The following is a 26,650-nucleotide window of genomic DNA, read 5'->3' on the forward strand; positions in this document are numbered from 1 at the left end:
AAACTATACATAAATAAACGATCTCATTTTTTTAAAAAAAAGAAAAATAAGTGAAGAGAAATGAAACGTGTCGGCGTTTCGGGACAGGGGGTCCCTAAGCCGACGAGTGAGTGTGCTGCGTGCCCCAGCCCAGATGGGTCGAGCGCGTGGGCGAGCGCGAAGGGGGGAGAGGCGAGGTGGCCGGAGTCGAGCGTGAGAGAGGTGTAAGTCCCGCGGCCTTCGTGTTCGTCCCGCGCCCAGGTCAGGTGCGCTTGCAGTAGGGGGGTTACAAGCGTCCACGCGGGTGAGGGAAGCGAGCGGCCCCAAGAGAGCGCCTGTCCCGTCCTCGGTCCCGCGCGGCCAACCTTTTCTGAGAAGGCTCTGGTCCTTCCTTTTATAGTCGTAAGGAGAGGATCCAGGTGTACAATGGGGATGTAGCAGAGTGCTACGTGTCTAGCGGAGGGAGAGCTAGCGCCCTAGGTACATGCCAATGTGGCAGCCGGAGAGATCTGGGCACCCTGCTGGCGTGATGTCGTGGCTGTCGGAGGTGCGGCGGAGCCTGATGGAGGGACAGCTGTTGGAGCGGTCGAGTCCCTGCTGACGTTGTCCTGCTTCCGTAAGAGAGCCGGGGGCCGCCGTCGTCACAGAGCTCGCGGAGCGCCATCATTGCCCCTCCGGCGGAGCTGGCCGGATGAGACGCCGGTCTTGTTCTCTGTGACCCGAGTCGATTCGGGGTAGGATGATGATGGCGCCTCCTGTTGACGTGGCGGTCTATGCCCTAGGCAGGGCGACGTGGGGGTTCCTCCGAAGCCGAGGTTGAGTTTGCCTTTTGTTGCCGTGGCCGAGCCCGAGCCAAGGGGTCGGGCGAGGCGGAAGTCGTTCGGCCGAGGCCAGGGCGGAGTCCGAGCCCTGGGGTCGGGCGAAGCGGAGTTTCGTCGTCTTCCGGGTGCTAGCCCGAGTCCGAGCCCTGGGGTCGGGCGGAGCGGAGTTCGCCGTCTTCCGGGTCTTAGCCCGAGTCCGAGCCCTGGGGTCGGGCGGAGCGGAGTTCGCCGTCTTCCGGGTCTTAGCCCGAGTCCGAGCCCTGGGGTCGGGCGGAGCGGAGTTCGCCGTCTTCCGGGTCTTAGCCCGAGTCCGAGCCCTGGGGTCGGGCGGAGCGGAGTTCGCCGTCTTCCGGGTCTTAGCCCGAGTCCGAGCCCTGGGGTCGGGCGGAGCGGAGTTCGCCGTCTTCCGGGTCTCAGCCCGAGTCCGAGCCCTGGGGTCGGGCGGAGCGGAGTTCGCCGTGGCGCCTTTGGCAAGGCCTGACTGCCTGTCAGACTCACTCTGTCGAGCGACACTGCAGTCGGAGTGGCGCAGGCGGCGCTGTCCTTCTGTCAGACTGGCCAGTGGAGCAGTGGAGTGACGGCGGTCACTTCGGCTCTGCCGGGGGCGCGTGTCAGGATAGAGGTGTCAGGCCACCTTTGCGTTAAATGCCCCTGCAATTTGGTCAGTCGGTGCGGCGATTTAGTCAAGGTTGCTTCTGAGCGAAGCCAAGGCCTCGGGCAAGCCGGTGATGTGTCCGCCATAAAAAGGGGGCCTCGGGCGAGACGGAAGTCTCTCGAGGTCGGCTGCCTTTGGCCGAGGCTAGGCTCGGGTGAAGCGTGATCGAGTCACTCGTGTGGACTGATCCCTGACTTAATCGTACCCATCAGGCCTTTGCAGCTTTATGCTGATGGGGGTTACCAGCTGAGAATTAGGCGTCTTGAGGGTACCCCTAATTATGGTCCCCGACAGTAGCCCCCGAGCCTCGAAGGGAGTGTTAGCACTCGCTTGGAGGCTTTTGTCGCACTTTTTTGCAAGGGGACCAGCCTTTCTCGGTTGCATTTCGTTCCGGTGGGTGCGCGCGAGCGCACCCGCCGGGTGTAGCCCCCGAGGCCTCGGAGGAGTGGTTACACTCCTTCGAGGTCTTAATACTTTGCTTAACGCTTCGGCTGGTCTGGTCGTTCCCTCATGCGAACTGGCCGTAGCCCGGGTGCACGGTCGGGGCCCAAACTCTCGGGCTGGTATGTTGACGCTGTCAACGATTCGGCCGGAGCCGGTTTTTGCGAGAGCAGCCCCCGAGCCTCTGCACAGGGCGAGAGGACGATCAGGGACAGACTCGACTTTTTACATACGCCCCTACGTCGCCTTTCCGCAAGGAGGGGGGGGAGTGCGCCATGTTACCCTCGATGGGCACCGAACATGGTGTCTCCGGTGAGCTGCAAGCGGGTAATCCGAGTGGACGTCCATGCCCCGTTCGTTGGGGGTCGGCTAGGGGCCCAGAGGCACGCCCAAAAGTACCTGCGGGTGATTTGCCGGACCCGGTCCCCTGGCGACGGGGTCCGAGGGCTCGATGCCTCCCTCCGATGGGATTCCGTTACAAGATCGTTCCCGCTGGTCTCAGAAATGTCCTAGGGTACCTCGGGAGCGCAGCCCGAGCCTTGGTTATGTATCGAACGTACCCCTGGTCATCCCTCGCTCGGTGTCTGAGGCGACTGTGAACCCTTCGGGGGCCAGCCTTCGAACCCCTAATCAGTAATGGGCGCGGAGCCCGAGTAGCCTGAGGCGGCCATGGAGCCCTTCGGGGGGCTGGCCTTTGAACCCCTGACCAGTAGTGGGTGTCGGGCCCACGCGATCTGAGGCGACTGTTGAACCCTTCGGAGGGCCAGCCTTTGAACCCCTGATCAGTAATGGGGGGCTCGGAGCCCGGTTCCTTCGCGGAGAAGGATCCCTTTCGGGGTATCCCCTTTTCCCGGTCCCTGTTGCAAGAGATAGAGAAAGAGGAAAACGGAAAAAGATACGAAATTGGACAACGTGGCGTACCTTTTCTGACGCGGTTATTACGGCGAAGGTGAAGCGTCGCGCGCTCCTCCTGCCAGAGGCGCCGCGTGTCCCGCCGCGGAGTTAATGCGACGGGGCGAGTGGTTGGCGAGGCGTCCGTTGCGCGCGTGCGATCCGTTCGAGGAACGGGTCACGGGTGCACCGTCTCCACGCCGTGAGAGGAGGCTCTCTTGCTGTCTCAGGATGGGACGTGAGCCTGGCTGACGACGTGACCGCTGCGCCCGCCCACCTGCCACCGCTATTACTGCCGGCCCACTTTCGGTCGCTTTGACCGACGCGCCAGGCTGGCGTTGTTGGGTCGCCTCGAGTCGCGGCATAGGCTCCGCAACCGAAGAGGCGTGATGGTGGCACAAGTGGCGGTGCGGTTGCTTGCATGCAGCAACTGACGCACCGGTTGCTCGACGCGTGGGCCTGGGTTCCCAAGCTGGCGTGTCAGAAGTCGGAGAAGCGCGTCCATCTGGCGCGTTTGCATGCCGCTTGCATGGCTGCCCGCCCCTTCTGCCCGTTGGTCTAGGCGAAAATGGGGGGTCGCCTGTAACCGCCGGACGGTCGTGCGCACCACGCGCGGTGGTTTGGCCTCTTCTACCCTGAGCCGGCTTGCATGACATGCGGGACCCAGCCCCCGAGTCGCAGGGGGAGGGCCTTGGAGCGTGTTGGAGAAGACTCAGCCCGCGGCGTCTGGGGGCGCACGTAGGGAGAGTTGCCTTTAAAAGGAGGGAGACTCCTTTCGTAAGGCAACCATGTCTTCTTTCTCCCTTAAGCGTCGTGTCTTCCCATCTTCCAAGCCCCCGGATGGGGGGTATCCGCCGCCTTTCCGCCTCCTCGTGGGAGGAACGCAATTCCATGGGAGTTGGTACCTCTCAGCCATCGTTCGGCTTCAAGGATTTTCATCAGGCAGCCTGGTTGCTCCCTTTCGCCGGTGGCCACCCAAGACGGTGACCTCCAGCTCCTGGATGGGGAGAGGCAAACCAGGCTGTGATCCCGCCCTCAGCATCGGGTGTGTTCGTCATCCTCGCTGGGGCGGGGGTCGAGGCGAGCCGGGGCTCTACCTCGCGTGTGGGTCGGCGAACCACCTCCTCTTCCAGCTTCTGGTGGTGGCAATCGTCCTCCCGCGCTACGACGGAGTCGTCCTCCAGTCATGCCGGGGAAGGCGAACTGTTGCTGTCCAGCTAGGATGCAACATTCCGTCTTCCCCCTCGCATTCGGGGCGAGGACGGCAGCGAGGATCTACCGGAGCGCTTGGGAGCGGCCCGCTCTTTGGCTTTGATGGCTTGTTCGCATCCCTTGAGTGGGACCACGAACAAGAGCCTTTCGGTGAATGCGTTCACCTGGGGCCATGGCTGCCGCTGCAGAGGTTGCTGGCGAGCCTCCCGGCGTTCGTCGCCCCGCAGACCCGAGGTCGCTCGTACCCTCGGGGAGGGAACCGGAGTCCCGTTTGTGATGGCACCTTGGGTGCCGGTGTGTTTGTTCATTGCGGCTGTCGGGGCCTGAACGTGTATGTAATTTTGGCACGGAGCCGTGTTTTTTCTTCATTTTCGAGCATTAAGTCTCGCCTGTTGATTATCTGAACCGCTTTACCAAGCATGAGTTGCCCCATGCCAAGGTGACGGGTGAGGTATCCGTATCCCGGAGGCGTAGGAATCCCTCGGCCCGTTCGGCCTTGTTGTCTGGGGCTCCTCTAGCTTAGTTGAAGAGACCCCTCGGCCGCCCTTCGGTGGACCGAGGCCAGGGGTAGCGATATCAGTATGAACAGAGGCGGAGTTGGCTCGAAAATGGGAACCTGGTCGGCCGGAGCCTAGCCGTGTTGTCCGTCGGCGGAGCCGATGCCGAAGTCGATCAGTCGAGGCCTCGGGTCGGGCTGGCGCCCTTGGAAGCCGGTTGACCGGGGCCCCAGGGGTAACCGATTGAGCCGCCTGCTCGGGCCGGATTCCCGGAGGAGTCCCTGGACCGCAGCGCCGCCCGAGGCTGGGTCGGGCTTTGCTGAAGACGTCGTCGATGCCGAGGGTGCTACGGCTCCCTTCAGCGTGAAGACCCGAGCCTGCAGGATCAGATCATCTTGTAGCGTGTGCTTTCTGCGGCCGCCGAGGCCAGAAGAACACACCCTCGCCGCGCTTGCGAAGCTGCGTCTTTTTTCCTCTTGTTTCGAGCATCTGGACTCTGTCGGTAACAGGGACGTTTGTGTGAGCGAGAGCTGCTTTTCGCGGAAGGGACGAGTGAGGTATCCGTATCCCAGAGGCGTGGGAATCCCTCGGCTCGGTCGGCTTTGCGGCTTACGCGTACTTTCACCCGTCCATGAGGCCCTGTCGCCGACTTAGTCGAGAAAGCTTGAAGGACTGCTTCGGCAGGAGAGCTTCCGAGCGTGATGACTCGTTCGGTCCACGGAGTCGCTTTATCCGAGCGCAAGTTACTTATCGCAGAAGGTGATGAGTGAGGTATCCGTATCCCGGAGGCGTAGGAGTCCCTCGGCTCGGTCAGCCTTGGCTGCTTACGTGTACCTCGTCGTTTCCAGGACCCGCTTTTCCGAAGTAGTCAGGAAGCACGAAAGAAATCCTGCTAAAAAGAGATCCTTTTTCGAGGAAAAATTCGACGGAGGAAAAATTCGACGCAGAGGGGGTCTCCCCCCTTTTAGCCCCCGAGGGAGGGTCGGGCTTTGCCGAGGCTAGGCCGACCCTTCCTTGACGACTAAACTTTGCGTAGGTGCGAGGTATATAAACAACTTGAAAACATCTTAAGGGTAGAAGCGACGTAGCTGTTTGATGTTCCAAGCGTTGCCGTAGATCTCGCCTTGATTGTTGGCCAGCTTGTATGTTCCGGGCTTCAGAACTTTGGCGATGACGAATGGCCCTTCCCAGGGGGGCGTGAGCTTGTGCCTCCCTCGGGCGTCTTGCCGCAGCCGAAGCACCAGGTCGCCCACCTGGAGTTCTCGGGACCGGACCCCTCGGGCATGGTAGCGTCACAGGGACTATTGGTACCGCGCCGAGTGTAGTAAGGCCCTGTCCCGAGCTTCCTCCAGCTGGTCCAGCGATTCCTCTCGGCTAGCTTGGTTGCTTTGTTCGGTGTAGGCCCTCACCCTCGGGGAGCCGTACTCCAGGTCAGTGGGCAAGATAGCTTCAGCCCCGTAGACCAGGAAACACGGCGTGAAGCCCGTGGCACGACTCGGCGTCGTCCTCAGGCTCCAGACCACCGAGGGGAGTTCCTTCATCCATCGCTTGCCGAACTTGTTGAGGTCGTTGTAGATCCGAGGCTTGAGCCCTTGTAGAATCATGCCATTGGCACGCTCTACTTGCCCATTCGACATGGGATGAGCCACGGCGGCCCAGTCCACCCGGATATGGTGATCCTCGCAAAAATCCAAGAATTTTTTGCCGGTGAACTGGGTGCCGTTGTCGGTGATGATGGAGTTCGGGACCCCGAAGCGATGGATGATGTTGGTGAAGAATGCCACCGCCTGCTCGGACCTGATGCTGCTCAGAGGTCGGACCTCGATCCACTTGGAGAATTTGTCGTTGGCGACCAGCAGGTGCGTGTAGCCCCCGGGCGCCTTCTGCAAGGGACCGACGAGGTCCAGGCCCCATACAGCGAAGGGCCAGGTGATGGGTATTGTCTGCAGAGCCTGAGCGGGCAGGTGTGTCCGCTTCGCATAGAATTGGCACCCTTCGCAGGTGCGGACAATTCTAGTGGCGTCAGCTACCGCCGTTGGCCAGTAGAAGCCTTGCCGGAAAGCATTTCCGACAAGGGCTCGGGGCGCTGCGTGGTGGCCGCAAGCCCCCGAGTGTACTTCTTGCAGCAGTTCCCGACCTTCGGCGATGGAGATGCACCGCTGGAGGATGCCCGAGGGGCTGCGATGGTAGAGCTCCTCTTCGTCGCCCAGCAAGACGAATGACTTGGCGCGTCGCGCTACCCGCCGAGCCTCGACTTGGTCGAGGGCTAGCTCTCCTCGACGGAGATATTGCAGGTACGGGGCCTGCCAATCTTGATCTGGTGTGGCCCCGCTCTGTCCTTCCTCGACGTTCAGTGCCCTGCCCTCGGGGGCCGAGGGTACCTCGGACTGGGCCGAGGGTGCCTCGGGCTGAGCCGAGGGTACCTCGGGCTGAGCCGAGGGTACCTCGGGCTCGGGCGTGTCGTCGAGCTTGACGGAGGGTTGATGCAGATCCCGGGAGAAGACGTCCGGGGGGACTGTCGTTCGCCCCGAGGCTATCTTAGCCAGCTCGTCTGCGGTTTCGTTGTAGCGTCGAGCGATGTGGTTGAGCTCGAGCCCGAAGAACTTGTCTTCCAGGCGCCGAACCTCGTCGCAGTAGGCCTCCATCTTCGGGTCGCGGCAGTGGGAGTTCTTCATGACTTGGTCGATGACGAGCTGCGAATCACCGCGAGCGTCGAGGCGTCTGACCCCTAGCTCGATGGCGATCCGCAATCCGTTGACTAGAGCTTCGTACTCGGCCACATTGTTGGACGCCGGGAAGTGGAGGCGCTGCACGTAGCGCAAGTGCTTTCCGAGGGGCGAGATGAAGAGCAGGCCCGCGCCGGCCCCCGTCTTCATCAGCGACCCGTCGAAAAACATGGTCCAGAGCTCCGGTTGGATCGGGGTCGTTGGCGGTTGGGTGTCGACCCATTCGGCCACGAAATCCGCCAACGCTTGGGACTTGATGGCCTTCCGAGGGGCGAACGAGATCGTTTCGCCCATGATTTCCACCGCCCACTTCGCGATCCTGCCGGAGGCCTCTCGGCACTGGATGATCTCCCCCAGGGGGAAGGATGACACCACAGTCACCGGATGGGACTCGAAGTAGTGTCGCAGCTTCCGCCTTGTCAGGATCACAGCATACAGCAGCTTTTGAACTTGTGGGTAGCGGATCTTAGTTTCGGTCAGCACTTCGCTGATGAAGTAGACCGGCCTCTGAACGGGCAATGTATGCCCTTCCTCCTGCCTTTCGACCACAATCGCGGCGCTAACCACCTGAGTGGTTGCGGCGACGTAGACCAAGAGGGCTTCTCCGTCCGCCGGCGGCACCAAGACAGGCGCTTTTGTAAGGAGCGCCTTCAGGTTGCCGAGGGCTTCCTCGGCCTCAGGGGTCCAAGCGAAACATTCGGCCTTCCTTAAGAGGCGGTACAGAGGCAGACCTCTTTCGTCGAGGCGTGAGATGAAGCGGCTCAGGGCCGCGAGGCATCCCATGACCCTCTGTACCCCTTTTAAGTCCTTGATGGGTCCCATGCTGGTGATGGCCGCAATCTTCTCCGGGTTGGCTTCGATGCCTCGCTCGGAGACGATGAACCCTAGGAGCATGCCTCGGGGGACCCCGAAGACACACTTCTCAGGATTAAGCTTGACTCCTTTCGCCTTGAGACACCGGAATGTCACTTCAAGGTCGGAGAGGAGGTCGGAAGCCTTCCGCGTCTTGACTACGATGTCATCGACGTAGGCCTCGACTGTGCGACCGATGTGTTCGCCGAACACATGGTTCATGCACCGCTGGTACGTCGCGCCCGCATTCCTCAAACCGAACGGCATGGTGACATAGCAGTACATGCCGAACGGCGTGATGAAAGAAGTCGCGAGCTGGTCGGACTCTTTCATCCGGATCTGGTGATACCCTGAGTAGGCATCGAGGAAGGACAGGGTTTCGCACCCAGCAGTGGAATCCACGATTTGGTCGATGCGAGGCAGAGGGTAGGGAACCTTCGGACATGCTTTGTTGAGACCAGTGTAGTCTACACACATCCGCCATTTCCCCCCTTTCTTCCTCACAAGCACAGGGTTGGCAAGCCATTCGGGATGGAATACCTCTTTGATGAACCCTGCTGCCATTAGCTTGTGGATCTCTTCGCCAATCACTCTGCGCTTCTACTCGTCGAATCGGCGCAGGGGTTGCCTGACGGGTCGGACCCCGGCCCGAATATCCAGCGAGTGCTCGGCGACCTCCCTCGGTATGCCGGGCATGTCCGAGGGACTCCACGCAAAAACGTCGGCGTTTGCGCGGAGAAAGTCGACGAGCACTGCTTCCTATTTGGGGTCGAGCCCGGAACCGATCCGGATCTGCTTGGTGGTGTCGCCACTGGGGTCGAGGGGGACGGCCTTGACCGTCTCCGCTGGCTCGAAGTTGCCGGCATGGCGCTTCACGTCTGGCACCTCCTTGGAGAGGTTCTCCAGGTCGGCGATGAGGGCCTCGGACTCGGCGAGGGCCTCGGCGTACTCCACGCACTCCACGTCGCATTCGAACGCGTGTTTGTACGTGGGGCCGACGGTGATGACCCCGTTGGGGCCCGGCATCTTGAGCTTCAGGTAGGTGTAGTTGGGGACGGCCATGAACTTCGCGTAGCATGGCCTCCCTAGCACGGCGTGGTAGGTTCCTCGGAACCCGACCACTTCGAACGTCAGGGTCTCCCTTCGGAAGTTGGAGGGTGTCCCGAAGCAGACTGGGAGGTCAAGTCGCCCGAGGGGCTGGACGCGCTTCCCAGGGATGATCCCGTGGAAGGGCGCAGCGCCTGCTCGGACGGAGGACGGATCGACGCGCAGGAGCTTGAGGGTCTCGGCGTAGATGATGTTGAGGCAGCTGCCCCCGTCCATCAGGACCTTGGTGAGCCTGACATCGCCGACAACGGGGTCGACGACGAGCGGGTATTTCCCGGGGCTCGGCACATGGTCGGGGTGGTCGGCCCGGTCGAAAGTGATGGGCTTGTCGGACCAGTCTAGGTAGACTGGCGCCGCCACCTTCACCGAGCAGACCTCCCGGCGCTCCTGCTTGCGGTGCCGAGCCGAGGTATTCGCCGCATGCCCTCCATAGATCATGAAGCAGCCGCGGACCTCGGGGAACTCTCCTGCTGGGCGATCTTCGTTCTTGTCGTCGTCGTGGGCCCTGCCACCCTCGGCGGGTGGCCCGGCCCTGTGGAAATGACGCCGAAGCATAACGCACTCCTCGAGGGTGTGCTTGACGGGCCCCTGATGGTAGGGGCACGGCTCCTTGAGCATCTTGTCGAAGAGGTTTGCACCTCCGGGGGGCTTCCGAGGGTTCTTATACTCGACGACGGCGACAAGGTCCGCGTCGGCGGCGTCGCGTTTCGATTGCGACTTCTTCTTGCCTTTCTTCTTGGCGCCGCGCGGAGCAGACGCCTCGGGAGCTTCTTCCGATGGGCGGCCCTGGGGCTGCTTGTCCTTTCGGAAGATAGCTTCGACCGCCTCCTGGCCAGAGGCGAACTTGGTGGCGATGTCCATCAGCTCGCTCGCCCTGGTGGGGGTTTTGCGACCCAGCTTGCTCACCAGGTCGCGGCAAGTGGTGCCGGCGAGGAACGCGCTGATGACATCCGAGTCGGTGATGTTGGGCAGCTCGGTGCGCTGCTTCGAGAATCACCAGATGTAGTCCCGGAGCGACTCCCCCGGCTGTTGCCGGCAGCTTCGAAGGTCCCAGGAATTCCCGGGGCGCACGTATGTGCCCTGGAAATTGCCAGCGAAGGCTTGGACCAAGTCGTCCGAGTTGGAAATCTGCCCCGGAGGCAGGTGCTCCAACCAGGCGCGAGCAGTGTCGGAGAGGAACAGGGGGAGGTTACGGATGATGAGGTTGTCGTCGTCCGTTCCACCCAGTTGGCAGGCAAGGCGGTAGTCCGCGAGCCACAGTTCCGGTCTCGTTTCCCCCGAGTACTTCGTGATAGTAGTCGGGGGTCGGAACCGGGTCGGGAATGGCGCCCGTCGGATGGCCCGACTGAAGGCCTGCGGACCGGGTGGCTCGGGCGAGGGACTCCGATCCTCCCCGCTGTCGTAGCGCCCCCCACGCCTGGGGTGGTAGCCTCGGCACACCCTTTCGTCGAGGTGAGCCCGACGGTCGCGTCGATGGTGCTCGTTGCCGAGGTGGCCCGGGGCCGCAGGCGCGGTGTTGCGCGTGCGCCCGGTGTAGACCGAGGCTTCCCGCATGAATCGGGAAGTCGCGGCATGAGGTTCCGAGGGATATCCTTGCCTTCGGGATGCAGTGCTCTCGGCCCGCCGGGCCGCAGCGCCTTCCAGGAGATTCTTGAGTTCTCCCTGGATTCGCCGACCCTCGGTGGTTGACGGCTCCGGCATCGCGCGGATGAGCATTGCTGCGGTTGCCAGGTTCTGACCGACCCCGCTGGATGCGGGCGGCGGCCTGATCCTGACATCGTTGGCGACGCGGTGCTGGAGACCTTGGGGCAGCTGACGTATTTCTCCGGCCAGGGGTTGGCCCACCCATGCCTGTCCGACGTCCCGACGGATCGGCTCAAGCGCTCCTGTTCCCTCGTTGAGCCTGGCCTGCACCTCGCGGACTTGCTCGAGTTGTGGGTCGTAACCCCCCGCCGGAGCGGGGACCACAGCTAGCTCCCGTGGGATGTCGGCGCGAGGCACCGGCCTAGGGAGATCACCATCCTCCGGCATGCCAAGATGGTTGCCTTCGGTGGGATCCCCTAGCTCGATGTGGAAACATTCGCGGCTTGGGCCACAGCTCTCGTCGCCAAGGCTGCGGCTTCCATCGGAACAGTCGGATAGGCAGTAGTCACATGCGGTCATGAAGTCCCGCACGGCACTGGGGTTGCCAAGTCCGGAGAAATCCCAACCGATGTCGGGACCGTCATCTTCCTCGGACCCAGAGGGCCCGTAGGTCGAGACGTCCGTCAGTCGGTCCCAAGGCGACCGCATACGGAACCTCAGTGGGGTTGCACTCGCCTCAATGAGAGCGCCCGCCAAAACGAGGTCGTTTGGCGGGTTGAGGCCGAGTCGAAATGACGCAAGATGGGAGTTAGTCGTTACCTTTTGGTCGACGAGGAGCGATGTAGTCGCATCGGGGACTGATTGCGCCATCATCTCCGGTTCGAGGGCGACGTCCTGCAGGCTTTCCGCGAGCGCGCCGGCGTCGTCTTCTTGCTCGGGGTCAGCGTGGCGCGGGGGGACGGCGCTTGCCTCCGTCTTGAACGCGAGGTCGACGTCCGGCGTGCCTTCCGTCGGGGCGTCGGGGGCGTCGATTCGCTCGACGGCCGACGAAGCGCGGCCTCCTGTCTGGCCTTGACGGCCCCGCCTCCTCCTCCGTTGGCGAGGGAGGGAACGGAGCGAGCCCGAATGTTGCTCTTCCACCACGCGGGGAAGACGTCGTCGATTCCGCCGCCGGCGGGCGGGTTGTCGGCCGCCATTGTCGTAGTCGCGCGGCGGTGGAAGAAGTATCATGTCGTAGCTGCCGTCGAAGGACATGAACTCAAGAGTCCCGAAACGAAGCACCGTCCCGGGCCGGAGAGGTTGCTGTAGACTGCCCATCTGGAGCTTGACGGGGAGCTGTTCGTCAGCACGCAGCAGGCCCCTACCTGGCACGCCAACTGTCGGCGTTTCGGGACAGGGGGGTCCCTAAGCCGACGAGTGAGTGTGCTGCGTGCCCCAGCCCAGATGGGTTGAGCGCGTGGGCGAGCGCGAAGGGGGGAGAGGCGAGGTGGCCGGAGTCGAGCGTGAGAGAGGTGTAAGTCCCGCGGCCTTCGTGTTCGTCCCGCGCCCAGGTCAGGTGCGCTTGCAGTAGGGGGGTTACAAGCGTCCACGTGGGTGAGGGAAGCGAGCGGCCCCAAGAGAGCGCCTGTCCCGTCCTCGGTCCCGCGCGGCCAACCTTTTCTGAGAAGGCCCTGGTCCTTCCTTTTATAGTCGTAAGGAGAGGATCCAGGTGTACAATGGGGATGTAGCAGAGTGCTACGTGTCTAGCGGAGGGAGAGCTAGCGCCCTAGGTACATGCCAATGTGGCAGCCGGAGAGATCTGGGCACCCTGCTGGCGTGATGTCGTGGCTGTCGGAGGTGCGGCGGAGCCTGATGGAGGGACAGATGTTGGAGCGGTCAAGTCCCTGCTGACGTTGTCCTGCTTCCGTAAGAGAGCCGGGGGCCGCCGTCGTCACAGAGCTCGCGGAGCGCCATCATTGCCCCTCCGGCGGAGCTGGCCGGATGAGACGCCGGTCTTGTTCTCTGTGACCCGAGTCGATTCGGGGTAGGATGATGATGGCGCCTCCTGTTGACGTGGCGGTCTATGCCCTAGGCAGGGCGACGTGGGGGTTCCTCCGAAGCCGAGGTTGAGTTTGCCTTTTGTTGCCGTGGCCGAGCCCGAGCCAAGGGGTCGGGCGAGGCGGAAGTCGTTCGGCCGAGGCCAGGGCGGAGTCCGAGCCCTGGGGTCGGGCGAAGCGGAGTTTCGTCGTCTTCCGGGTGCTAGCCCGAGTCCGAGCCCTGGGGTCGGGCGGAGCGGAGTTCGCCGTCTTCCGGGTCTTAGCCCGAGTCCGAGCCCTGGGGTCGGGCGGAGCGGAGTTCGCCGTCTTCCGGGTCTTAGCCCGAGTCCGAGCCCTGGGGTCGGGCGGAGCGGAGTTCGCCGTCTTCCGGGTCTTAGCCCGAGTCCGAGCCCTGGGTCGGGCGGAGCGGAGTTCGCCGTCTTCCGGGTCTCAGCCCGAGTCCGAGCCCTGGGGTCGGGCGGAGCGGAGTTTGCCGTGGCGCCTTTGGCAAGGCCTGACTGCCTGTCAGACTCACTCTGTCGAGCGGCACTGCAGTCGGAGTGGCGCAGGCGGCGCTGTCCTTCTGTCAGACTGGCCAGTGGAGCAGTGGAGTGACGGCGGTCACTTCGGCTCTGCCGGGGGCGCGTGTCAGTATAGAGGTGTCAGGCCACCTTTGCGTTAAATGCCCCTGCAATTTGGTCAGTCGGTGCGACGATTTAGTCAAGGTTGCTTCTGAGCGAAGCCAAGGCCTCGGGCAAGCCGGTGATGTGTCCGCCATAAAAAGGGGGCCTCGGGCGAGACGAAAGTCTCTCGAGGTCGGCTGCCTTTGGCCGAGGCTAGGCTCGGGTGAAGCGTGATCGAGTCACTCGTGTGGACTGATCCCTGACTTAATCGTACCCATCAGGCCTTTGCAGCTTTATGCTGATGGGGGTTACCAGCTGAGAATTAGGCGTCTTGAGGGTACCCCTAATTATGGTCCCCGACAAAACGGGAGTTGGTGTAGTTGTTTTTTGTGAGGGCAATGTGTCCTGTACCCTAATAGCAAATTGAAGTAGTGCATTACATGTGTTTTTTTTATAAAAAAGTACACGTGAGTGAAATGCACGTGTGAATCATAAGTACATCAATAAGGCTAACACGCCCATAATCCGTACACGACCTTAATTACGGTACGGAACATAGCGGAACGAATCAATCTATTTTAGATTAGATGGTGCATCATAAATCCATTACATAAATTTGGTGTAATGAATCCATTTATCATATTAATATTTAATTATTAGGCTATATAAGGAATGAAATGGTGATGATCAACTCATTATATACCATAAACCAAACAAAAATGTGACGAGCGAGAAAATGACAGACTACCTAATTTCTCAATGCATGACACGCTATTTATTAGTGTGTGAACCAAAGACAAATTTTGGAATATACGCACACGTTTGTATGTTAGAGTAAATTAAACTTAGAAATTACTAAACACATAAATAGGAGTACTATATACTTTTACTATACTAGAATGTTGCCCATGTCAAGTACAATTTCGTACTCGCATGCATGTGACCGCGACCGAACTATAAACAGCCCTGTCCTCCAAAAGCATGTGCGCGCGCTGTGTTAAATGTGTACTATATATAGATTGGGACCTTGTATTAATTAAGGCGCCATTAATTAAAGCGAATGCGCATCCCGTTATTACTAATTTTTATTCTAACGGCACGGCTGCTTCCTCCGTGTTTCGTGAACCGGCTCAAAACACCCAGAGCAGCAGCAAGGGGCGGCGTATGGGCCTACCACCGCCTACTACAGCTCTAGCCGCCCGCGGACTGTGTCTGTGTCTGTGTCGACGCTCCTCTCGTCCACGCCGCACGCCATGCCATCCAGCGCCAAGTACAAGACCCAACCCAGCACCTCCACCCGTGCAGCAGAACCAGGCAGCAGCAGCAGACAGGAGCGAGCACGCGCTCGCTTTCGCACTGCGCCGCCGCCTTGGTCCGCTCCGCTATATATGCAGAAGAGGCTGAGCCGTGAGCCCACCACCACCACCACGACCACCACCGGATAAACCCGTCGTCGTCTTCCTTCCCCAGAACAGAACCCCGTTCTGTGTGTGGTCTTGGGTGGGACGAGGCCGGAGCAGATCGAGCCAAGAGACGAAAAGAAAATGGCGGCGTTGCGCGCGGTGAAGGCGCTGTGCGGCGCGGAGAAGGAGTGGGTGGTGGGCACGCACAAGGCGCCCGGGGCGTGCCCGCGCTGCGGCGGCGCCGTGGTGGCCGTGGACGTGGAGAGCGAGCGGCGCGTCCTGGGCCTGCCGCTGTGCCTCAAGAGCAAGCGCAAGTACTCCTGCACCAAGTGCCTCCGCCGCCTCGTCACCCTCTACGGCTAGGCTCCGAAGGCGCACACACACCAAGTGCCGGCGGCGGGCCACGCTGAGGCTCCGTCCGGCGGTAGCTGGATCTGGTCCGCGCGTCGATCGACCTGCTAGTGCTAGGTGGTGTTGCTTCGGTCTTGGTTGAGGCGAAGACTAATGTAATGTGTTCTTATAGCCGGTAGTAGGAAGCTAATCAGTGATTGTAGCTGCTTGTAAATGTGAATTGTAGCGGTAAGAATAATAGTTACTGCTAGCAGACATGATCTGTGCCTGTGGGTTGAGCGGCGGTCAGCAGACGATCGAGGACATCAGTCCGTAGGCACGTGGAGCTCACGCGATGCTGTGGCAGTGGCACTCTTTTCTCAGCCTCCCTGCTTGCTGGTTGCTGGGATATGTAGATCGCGAATCTGTAAGCTTTGGTAACTTTTTCAAAAGCTAGAGTTGCGGAGGGACCTTTGAATACAAACCCCATTCTGAATCAACAAAACCGGGAAGGGGATTGAACTTGGATGCTGCCGCTGCCGCATGCGTGCTCCTGCTGCAGTGCATTATTATCTTGCGTACTGGAATGGAATCCAGCGGCAGCTAGCTCGCCTACAGCGTGTATTGTAGTGTCATGTAACGACAGACCAGCCGAGAGTCCGAGAGCGGAAATCGACCAGCTGTGGTTTGGTTTGGGGTACTAGTTGCCTAGAGTGCCAAGCAAGAACAGCAACTAGAGTGCCAAGCAAGAACAGCAACTAGACTGCAGGGGCGCTAAGGCAGGCAAGCAGGCGGCTGCGGGCGGAGCAGTCGATGCCACGCGTGGCCTCTATTTCCGCGCATCGGATTCAGATGTTTTTCCCCGGGACATGGACACTGCTGGGTTGTGTTTGTGTCCGGCCGCTGCACCAAATGGCATCCTGGGACAGTCGTCGTTCCAGCGCACTCGGTCGGTCGGTCCATCGATTTGGAGGCCAGGGCTACGGAGTACCACGTCGCGAAATCCGCCCGCTTTTCGGAGGACGAGGTCTGGGCGGCCGTGTTTGCGACATGCCGCCGGCCGGACAAGGCTCCGGGGGCCCGGATGGTTTTACATGTTAATCCTATAGGACTGTTACAGGTTACAGCGATCCCTTTAGACATTGTTCGGTTATTCCTATCCCATATGGATTGAATTAGATTGGAAAAAATTATGAAAGATTTTAGCTTGTTTAGGATTGAAATCCACTCAATCTCACCCAATCCACATTGATTGAAAGTAAAACGAACAAGATTTTGGTCAGAACACAGACACGAATAACCATCGACTCATCCTCCTCCTCTTCTTCTTCTTGTCTCTCTGCACCGTTGTTTTTCTGTCCTTTTGTCTACCGTATAACTGATTAAGAGAGAGCGGTATCTTGGGATCAATGTCGATGTTTTGATGACCTACACGGGTGCCACCGAATCAGGTTTTCTGGGAAGTAGTTCGCGTATGTCAGCTCGGATTCCTCACCAATACTCGTGGAAATTAATGTAAGTAATCTGCATTTTCAATTTATTGCGATGACGGTCTTATGGTTAGATGCGTTAATTTTGTTAAGTTAGTTTAGATCCGTTCTGTTCTAATGTCATGGATACTATGTGCTAATAGATTTAGGTTTTACTTTTTATGCTGCATTATTAAATTATTCTTCGACACTGTTAATTTTCCAACATAAAATTCCTTTAGTATGCAACTCTGACTAGAAGGGGATTTTAGCCCCCTCTAATTTCATTGCTCCCAAACAACACCTGAGTGCTGTTTGGTTCAAGAAATGTAACGTAAATGGTAAGGGTAATGGTTTACGCTCGATTACTCGTGGTAACAAATTTGAATAGGCTAGTATTAATTTTTAGTGTGGTATCTAATTACGGTTAGACTAAAACAAACATGATTTAACGTTATCAGCTACCCATTGCGTTACAAATATATGAACCAAACGGCACCCTGCTTCATTTCATGCGACATCAGCGGGATTGCAATGACACCCGGGCGCGCTATCCGATACAAGGCAATTGTTACCTGGCTTTTGTTTGTTTACAGCGCGAAGGAGATCCAAGCGAGGCAGCCAGTCCGAAAACGCCGGTGGTGCAATCATTTGTTTGTTTTCAGCTAACATGCTGATCAAACTACAGCCTAGCCTGCCAGAGGAGCGTATTAATTGCATGCCCAGCTAGTTGCTGCTCACTTTGGACGTACAAGTCTGACCAATTCGTGTGGATGCTTGTGCGCGTGCATGGTAATTAAGATATGTAATTAGCTTTAGCTAGCTTGCATGCGCGAGCAGGAATATATTGGATGTATGCCTCAGCTGGCAAGTCGAACGACTATACTATACTGCTGCCATTTCCAAATACATTGGATGTATGCGCTGACGACGAACGTGTGGGTGGATGTGTGGATTCGGATCGTTTGTCCTCAGCTGCCATGGTGGCTAAGACAAGGTCCTCTCGCTGTTTCGCAGCCAGGATGCATGAAGCAGCCGAGGTTACGTTTCTGATCCACCAAAATTTGAATCGATCTTGCACCCGCACCACGCACGTGCGTGAGAGAGATATTTGTATGCTCGCAGCCGCCGACCACGACGGGACGTACGTGCATGAACCACATCGTCCCCGGCCTGGCTCAAGATGGATCATACATGCGTCCAGATATATAGATGAATAAACTGCAGTCCGAACTCACGTACGTACTTGAGAAAGTGACACGCGACAGGTCAAGTGAACCAGCGACGTATGACCCCGCACATCCCCTGGCTCAAGGCACGCCCCCTCGATCCGCCTCTTCTGATGCACGCACACACTGCAGACAAAACTACTACTCTTATTAGTAGTATTATTAGTACGACGACTCATAACTACCTAAAAAAACTAACACCGGCTACTGGAATCTTCGTAAGGTGAGCAAATAAAACGTGCGTGTGTACCGCCTCTTTCTTATGTTAGTAGCGTCCTATCTAGCATAATTATATATACGTACACTATTTTCTTTATTTGCAAGGCACGATGCAACTTGAATAGGGAACGAGCAACTTGAATCGTGCACGCACGTGAGAGTTGACCTGAGATATATATTTTCAGGAACCTAACGGCTAACGCTTAAGATCAGTTTTTATCACAGAAATTCCTATCACGAAGTTACCAAAATTGTCACGTTAATTAGGGCCTGTTTGTTTACCCCTCAGATTATATAATCTGGATTAAATAATCCTAAGAGGCAAACAAACAGTCCAGCTTATTTGCCGAGATTATATAATCTAACCCTTGGATTATGATAATCCATAAGCAAGTGAGGAGGTGCTTATTTCAGATTATTTTTTTCCCAATTCCCCACTATCCTTTCAAGTTTCCTAGAAATTACCCACCATTGCAATTATAGCCCACCATTATTGTCTCCCTCATACAAAAGAATCCTATTAACAACTCAAATAATCTGGATAAATAAACGGGACTACTCAGATTATATAATTCAGATTATATAATCCAGATTATATAATCCTCCAAAAATAATCTAGATTATATAATCCATGGGGTTAAACAAACAGGCCCTTAATTTGTGTGTTGGTAATTACAACCGTGAGTTTCATTGAGATAAAAAACCTCTCTCTCTCTTCATAAATAAACAGCTCAATAATTGTATTATATTCAGGAAAAACTAAAAAAAAGTTAGACTAGCTCCAACAAGGATCTATAAAGGATCTTGTATCCTAAATTTAGAGGATCAGATCGTCATCTACTCACTCCAGCAGCGTACTCTAAACGATCCTCTAAATTTGGAGAACGCTGCCGGATCCTCTATATATAAAGAGTTTCTCTAAACGGTCATCTATTAATTGAATACTTTAAACAACCGATTTAGCAAAACTAAAATATGTATATATAACACATTTGAGAGTATGATAAATACGTATGTACAAAAATTAAAAATTAAAATGTCTCTAATATAGATATTTAAGTATAGAGGACGTGATTTAAATGACATTGTTGGAGAGGAAGGATATATAGATCGAGGATGTAAAGGACGGATATAGAAGACGTTGCTACTGCCTCCCCGCCCCCGCGTGGTTTGGTTTGAGGTTAAATTATGATGAGACAGAGACGATATCATATTCTTGATTTTTAGGAGTACATCGTCACTAAAAGTTTTATTCTAATATTTATCTTGTATCCACGTGACTCTTATAAACACTATTACCTTCTTGTACATCTAACCAGCAGCGACCGCAGGCCGCCGGCGGACAATTTCTGTTTCCATCTTTCCTTTTGCAGACAACTACAGGTAGGTTTCCACCGACTGCCTGATGCAGGCAAGCAACTCATCCAGATGATGACGGTCCATCGGCGGCGTGCCGTGTATATATCCGGATCGGAAAAAATGGCATCCACGATCGACCACGACCTGCATGTTGAGAGATCGATGTCAGGACCCCACAAGTTGCTGCGGCTGCTGCTTGGTACGAACACGAAGCGTTAGGATATCCACACTAAAAAAAAAAATCTACCCTAAAAAAAATATTATGTTCTTGTCAGCAAAATTCTTTACCGTATATCATAATACTGCACAGTCATATTTACTCTATATTTTAACACTATACTAACTACTATATATTATATTTTAATTTTTAATTCTCTATCATGTACATGTGGCCACAGTTGATTTAGCAAGCCTACCACACAGTGGACAACGTCACCTTCCATACGAACGCTTCATGTACCGTTTCTTTTGCTCCTACGATAGAATAGCGTAGGTTGTACAGTCCTCCACTGCTGCAGCAGATTACGTACCCTATATTGGCCAGCGCACTGCATCCGGTCTCCGACTGCGGCCAGCCTTAATATCGGAAGTTTCCATCCGAGCTGTGGCCGACTTAACATTTATGCAGATGTTCGTTCTCATAATTTATATTATGTTATATATGTTACCTCTAACTTGAGCTTAATCAATGGAAATTCAGAGATGTATGCTGACGGTAATACTCATAATTCGGCTTAACATGTTGCTCCTAACTTAATATAAATCAATGAAAGAGTACTAGAGGAGGGCATAGGCCTAAGACCGTCGGATCAGGCGTCAAACATGGTTGTAAGCACACACATGATATAGGGAGGTTCAGGATGGTTGCCCGTAACACACTATGTCCTTTGTATGGTTGATATTTAGATGTAAGTATGAGCAACTGAGGGTCTTAACTTCCCATTACGATGTCTACTGCTATATCAATCAAGAGATATCAGACTCAAGCGAGAGCTCTTTTTAGATATATACTAGCTCTTACCTGCTGGATTCTGAGCTCAGATCCACTGAACTTCTGAACTCGAACAAAAGACAAAAAAGTTAGGAGAGTAAAAAGCCTAAGAGAAAGCCTCGTGAGACCAAAGCCCTTTCTACGTTCCTATACATGGACGCTGGATTTTGTCTAGTAGAGGTACAATTGCTCCTCCTTTATCATAGTCGTTTTACTGTATACGGAGCATATCTTCGATCTGCCATAACGATGAGTGTTCATTACCAGTTCGCTCCATGTGTATGCTTATCCTTCAAAGCATATAAATGACTATTTGTAATCAGTGAGTGTGGGTCCGCCGTTGCGCACAGTTAACAGATCCTAAGTAAAGTATTTTTATAGTTTGTAGGGGCAATACCATGGTTTAAAGGATTGCTAAGGGCTAGTTTGGAAACTCAAATTCCCTTCGGGCGTTTAAAGTGAATTGGAAAGTAAATTAGTTCATTTTCAACTCAATCTCTTTCAATCTCGAAGGTAATTTAAGGTTACCAAAGTAGTCCTAAAGTATTTTATGTCACAAGGTATTTGGTTGCTTTACAAAAAAATATGTTTTTGAAACCTTGGTATTCTACATACCATGGTATTTTCAGAGTATCGAAAACTTCACTCTAATCTAAAGTTTTTATGGCATTGTTATCTTTTGTCTAAATACCATGGTTTATAATCTTGTATCAAAGCAATGTTTCTCAAAATAATGGTATTTTTAGAGCTGAACAGTATTGTGATATTCTCACGACAATACGAAGTAGTATTGTAAAAACATTGTTGCACAGTCGAAGGTACACGTACAGGGGTAGCTGCCTTTCCAAAGTGGGAAGATTTTGACCTTTTTTTTGTCGCGCTGCGAGTCTGCGACAATTCAATTTCCATGTGTTGGACGCAAGACGGAGATCATCCATTCCAACTCTCATGATCCATTAGATAGGCTGCTTGCAATAATACTTGATGCATCATCTCAAAAGCTATAAAATTTATTATATTTTCATGTCATGATATTGTAATAATCTATAATTTAACATAGCAAGCCTTAATCCACTTTTAATAAATTGAAAATCATTTAATAGATAATAACTACATGCTAATATATCATTAGAAAAGACTAATGATTTTATTAGCAGTCTGGCTCTAAATAAACGTCTAGCAAGCCTTAATCCACTTTTAATAAATTGAAATTCATTTAATAGATAATAACTACATGCTAATATATCATTAGAAAAGACTAATGATTTTATTAGCAGTCTGGCTCTAAATAAACGTCTAGCAAGCCTTAATCCACTTTTAATAAATCGAAAATCATTTAATAGATAATAACTACATGCTAATATATCACTAGAAAAGACTAATGATTTTATTAGCAGTCTGGCTCTAAATAAACGTCTAGCAAGCCTTAATCCACTTTTAATAAATTGAAATTCATTTAATAGATAATAACTACATGCTAATATATCATTAGAAAAGACTAATGATTTTATTAGCAGTCTGGCTCTAAATAAACGTCTGGCAAGCCTTAATCTACTTTTAATAAATTAAAAATCATTTAATAGATAATAACTACATGCTAATATATCATTAGAAAAGACTAATGATTTTATTAGCAGTCTGGCTCTAAATAAACGTCTATTTCTAGTGGCTCAGAGAATCTTCGCATATACAGCCCGTAAGACCAACTCCAGCAGACTCTCTCTCCGTATCTCTAAAACGCACGGCCAACAGTTTCTCTCTCCTCTCCGTATCCGTTTCCAGCAGACTCCGTATTTGCACTCCGCATGCAGTCTATGACACCTGGGGCCCGCGAGCAGCCGCGCGCGCATGCAGTGAGCTGCGGAGAGGAGAGAGAAAGCGTGGAAATGGGGAGTGCAGGTACAGGCCGTGCGTTTTATGGAGACGGATGCGGAGACTGCTGGACTGATGAATAGTGTGCTTCGCTGCGCAAAATAGGGATACGGAGCCGCATGCGGAGTGCTGCTGGAGTTGGTCTAAGTGTAGCCAAACGCATAACCGATGCCCATGGCCAATCCATACCCCATACCAGAAAGCATGCTGCAAGGTTTATAACTTTATACACTCCCTCCGATCGCCCTGTAATACAGTGAATTCTGTAACACGGCGAATTCTAAAAAAATAACTCAAATCTCACATGAAGCTATAAATTAAGTTTCCCCTCAAATTATAACTTTTAAAACGAACTTCGCCATAAATCCAGGGCCGAAAGTGTTTTCGAAAGCGGCTGATTGTTGGGTTTGTAAGCCAGAAGTGCTTCAAGCCAGTTTACAATATATCAAGATCCATCATGGATTTAAATACAGATCGTACTTCAGAAAGAGCGTCTTGGACAGAGAAAAAGGCCCGATACTCAGGACGGGAAATGCATCATGGGCTGGTTTGGGAAACCAGTTCATTTTTCCTAGGGAAAATAGAAATCCCTTGGAAAAATGAAGTTTTCAAACTAACCCTAAATATATAATTTTAAACCTCCGAGAAAAAAGATCATGTTTCTTCCATACACATCTAGTTCCAAACAACAAAACTGCATGCATATTCATCCGCTTCCTAATAATGTAAAATTGGGAGAGCACAGAAAGTTTCTTAGAACACAATAGAGCTTGATCGTGAACCTAATTCATCCTTTTGATGAGCTCGTTGATGTAATTCTCACGGTTACCGGCATCACCACCCTCCACATAGTGGTTCCTCTTCTTCTTCAGACCTCCCAGCGGTGCCTTCAGCTTAAATGGCCAAAGGAAGTTGTTCGCCTCCTTGAAGTGTGGGCCGACAGTCATGATCTCATGAACAAGATCCTCAATGCAAATGATGTTGTGCTTGCCCAAGCCCTGATAGAACACCAAATGGTGGAGATCATCATGTAAATTGTCAAATACAAGCAGATCACAAAGGATCCAGGTGCAGAGCTCAAGATTGCAAACCTCCTCGATGACTTGGTTGTTAGACAGAGGGATCCTCTGCTTGTTCAGTTTTCCGTAGCCCCTCTTGTAGATCAACTCCCTGACACTCTTCAAGTTCGGGTACCTAAACAAGATATATCAGTTTAGCAAGGTCATGAGAAGCTGGAGTCACCAAGCAAAGATGCAGTAACTACCTCCAGACTCTCCTATTGTAGCAATGTTTTAACAGAAACTAATTGAATATACATGCATCAACGTGCATCTTCTACTCATCAAAAGCAAATACTATCACCATAATCAATACTGGATGACTGGATGTGGATGTAGAACTACATATCCTTGATTAAGCTTACAAATTTAAACTCCAGATTTAACACAATACTCTATTGTAAATTCACTCAAGCAACAGGTCACAGTATGATCTCTTTTCAACTACGTACTTCGAGTGAAAAATACACCAAAATAAGAAGCAAGACAATAATTAAATCAGCAAAGAGAAATTACCCATATGCAACATAAGGCTCAACCCTGCGAAGCATGTTAATGGTAGCCTTGTTGACTTTCAGGAACACGCCATTGAATATCTGAAAAATTAAATTAAATGTCCAGTTTCACAAACAATCGGCCATAATTCAATAGCAAGAACGTAATTGGCAAACCCACCTGCCTCAAACGCAGAAGCTGCAATATCTTCCTGGTCTTAGGATGCATGGCATTGATACTGTAGTTTCAACGGAATTAAAAACAAGCATAATCATACAAATTCCTCTACATAATACTGGCATAAGCACTTGCGACTCACCCACGGATGCGGATCACAAATAGCAGCTTTGCCTCAGGACTGACATAGAAACCACCCTTCAAACGGGCCTCACGCTTAAGCTGTACCAGTTCCTTCTCCTGCTCTCAGCATCCACATAAGCATGCAAATAAATAACACATTTCAGTTCACTATTTCATCTTGAAAGCATCCTAATAATAGCAATGATCCTATATGCCCAACGCAATCAGAACCATATACTGATAAAGTAATGGGATAACTTTTATACTTAGACGGCGTTTGAATGCACTAGAACTAATAATTAGTTGGCTAAGGGGGTGTTTAAATGCACTAAAACTAATAGTTAGCCATTAAAATTAGTTGAGACGTCCAAACCCCCTAGCTAATAGTTCAAGTATTAGCTATTTTTAGTAAATTGGTTAATAGTTAGTTAGTTATTTGTTAGCTAGCTAATTTCACTAAAAAAATTTAGTCAACTAACTATTAGTTTTAGTGCATTCAAACACCCCCTAAAAATTGTTAGTGAAATTAGCTAGCTAACAAATAGCTACCTAACTATTAACTAATTTACCAAAAATAGCTAATAGCTGAACTATTAGCTAGACTGTTTGGATGTCTCAACTAACTTTGGCCACTAACTATTAGCTCTAGTGCATTCAAACACGCCTTTACTGTGGCACACAATGCACAACAATATTCTATATTTCATGAAGTTGGGACTATACTACTGGTCCTTAGAAAGAATTCTAAATACTTGGGCTAGAACATCTCTTAACAAAAGCACTAATCAGCATGCGTTCCAAATGCACTAGGCAATAGTTCAGTTTGCTGTACAGTAAGCAGAGAAGACAACCGGTCCTACAACTGCTTTGAGATGAAAATAACACGCCGCACGCGAAGCCCTACGACCCACCCCGCACGAATAGTCTACAAGGAGGTTAGATCGAGCAGGATCAGGAGATCTGACCTGGGCATCGTACTCCTCGGCGTACTGCTTGGCGCGGGTGAAGATGAGCTTCCGGTTCTCGATGGACTTCTTCCTCTCGGCCAGGGACTTCTCCTTCTTCTCGGCGGCCCACTGCTCCTCGCGCTTCCGCTTGCGGAGTACCGACTCCGGCACCGCCACCTTCACCGCCTCGGACGACATCTACACGACCCACGAGCACGGCCAAACCAAACCGCAACTTCTTAGCCAAAGATCGAAATGCGCAGCGAACAGAGAAAGCAGCAATGGAGTGCGGCGCGGTCGCTTACCTTACCTGGACGATCTGCGTAGGAGAGGGGGGACGCGGGGAGGGCGGGGGGCGGAGGTGGACGCAGGCGGCGAGGGGAGTGGGAATGGCGGGTTATGTAGTAGGGTTTGGTGATAGGGTTTGTTAAGGTGATCCGACGGCGGGGAATGATTTGGGACCCGCGGCGTGTAATGATGGGTGGGCTGGTGAGGACATGTGAGCTTGAGTCGAGTTTACCATGGGCCAATATTGTTGGGCCCTATCCCTTCGGATCGTCAATTACATGTAGTGCCAGAGTGGGCCGTCAACACGACGCTTGGGTCAACCTACACGGTCATCAACCGCGCAGGTGTTGAGCAGACTGACTAGTCATAACTCATAAGTCATAACCACTATCATGTCCCGTTGTATTTCTGCGCCTTCGTCTTCGGAAAACTTGGGCTATGGTGAGCCGCCATGGACTATGTTGTATCAGTTTTTAACCTTTTTGGTATGCAAAGACAAATCTACCCGTACTCTATTTTAATGGTAATTGATTCAGTCGGTTTTTTTATCAAATTTAAATATAGCTTGAACTCATATCTTTAATTTGGATATTTTAAATAATAAAGAAACATTTAAATCCGACTGAGGAGAGGTAGGGGTGTGCGTTCGGGTTATCCAAAATGTTTGGATCGAGTAATTTAAATCTCGGGTTCCGAGAATCAGTGCCCGAAATTACTGAAAATTTGATTACCCAGATTTTCGGGCTCGGATATTTCCGAACTACCCGGACTATTGTGTGAGCTTCGTCAACACCCTATTAAATTAGTACAAAAATACAGTTTTAATAATGATATACATGCACTTAAAAAGCACATTCAATCTACAATGACAAGTTCGTATGTCATATAGTTACACATAATTATAGATACACAAATTGTTAATTAAGAACAATGACGTAACTACATGTCACATAAAAAGTTCTAGTGTTCTAGGTAATTTGGATTCGGGTTTTGCATGTTACCACCCGAAATTCTAAAATGAATTTCGGGTTTCGAGTATTTTGAGTTTAGGGTATTCCGGATTGAGGTTACAAGTTTTGTTGCCTAATCGTAGCCAGCGGGCACCAAGCCATCGCATGCATAGGACTCGAACGGTGGCAATCACCGTGATTTTCTCCAAACTAACTAAGGGCGGTGCATAATTTGCTAACTAAAATTGGTTTTAGTTAGAAACTGGCAGCTTTTAAAATTATAAAACTAAGGGTCATACTGGCATGTTTGGAAATAATCTAGTTTATCTGAACCAGT

At 53.0% G+C, this 26,650-nt stretch overlaps 2 protein-coding genes across 3 annotated transcripts; one reads left to right on the forward strand and one right to left on the reverse strand.

The window, feature by feature from the left end:
- Positions 1 to 14,526: 14,526 nt before the first annotated feature.
- Positions 14,527 to 15,414, forward strand: LOC100191810 (uncharacterized). Its single transcript, XM_020549258.3, has one exon. It carries the CDS (start codon positions 14,948 to 14,950, stop codon positions 15,167 to 15,169), a length of 222 nt encoding a protein of 73 aa, XP_020404847.1. The 5' UTR covers positions 14,527 to 14,947; the 3' UTR covers positions 15,170 to 15,414.
- A 7,206-nt stretch (positions 15,415 to 22,620) lies between these two features.
- LOC100191368 (60S ribosomal protein L7-2) lies at positions 22,621 to 25,611 on the reverse strand. Of its 2 annotated transcripts, none has more exons than NM_001136802.1 (7): positions 25,386 to 25,419; positions 25,094 to 25,273; positions 24,148 to 24,245; positions 24,009 to 24,066; positions 23,850 to 23,929; positions 23,367 to 23,469; positions 22,621 to 23,273 (listed from the first exon to the last, which is right to left on the reverse strand). In NM_001136802.1, exons 2-7 carry the CDS (start codon positions 25,271 to 25,273, stop codon positions 23,058 to 23,060), a joined length of 735 nt encoding a protein of 244 aa, NP_001130274.1. In that variant the 5' UTR covers positions 25,386 to 25,419; the 3' UTR covers positions 22,621 to 23,057. The 2 variants fall into 2 exon arrangements, with proteins under 2 accessions (NP_001130274.1, XP_008667023.1); XM_008668801.4 differs by having other exon boundaries at positions 22,736 to 23,273; positions 25,381 to 25,611.
- Between the last annotated feature and the right edge of the window lie 1,039 nt (positions 25,612 to 26,650).

This window comes from Zea mays, chromosome 2 (assembly GCF_902167145.1).
Source record: "Zea mays cultivar B73 chromosome 2, Zm-B73-REFERENCE-NAM-5.0, whole genome shotgun sequence".
NCBI classification, from domain to species: domain Eukaryota; kingdom Viridiplantae; phylum Streptophyta; class Magnoliopsida; order Poales; family Poaceae; genus Zea; species Zea mays.

Coding starts and splice junctions, on each gene's coding strand:
- LOC100191810 (XM_020549258.3), top strand. CDS start 14,948: ATGGCGGCGTTGCGCGCGGTGAAGGCGCTGTGCGGCGCGGAGAAGGAG.
- LOC100191368 (NM_001136802.1), bottom strand. CDS start 25,273: ATGTCGTCCGAGGCGGTGAAGGTGGCGGTGCCGGAGTCGGTACTCCGC. Junction 24,246..25,093: donor CCGAGGAGTACGATGCCCAG/GTCAGATCTCCT, acceptor TGCTGAGAGCAG/GAGAAGGAACTGGTACAGCT. Junction 23,274..23,366: donor ACAACCAAGTCATCGAGGAG/GTTTGCAATCTT, acceptor GTGTTCTATCAG/GGCTTGGGCAAGCACAACAT.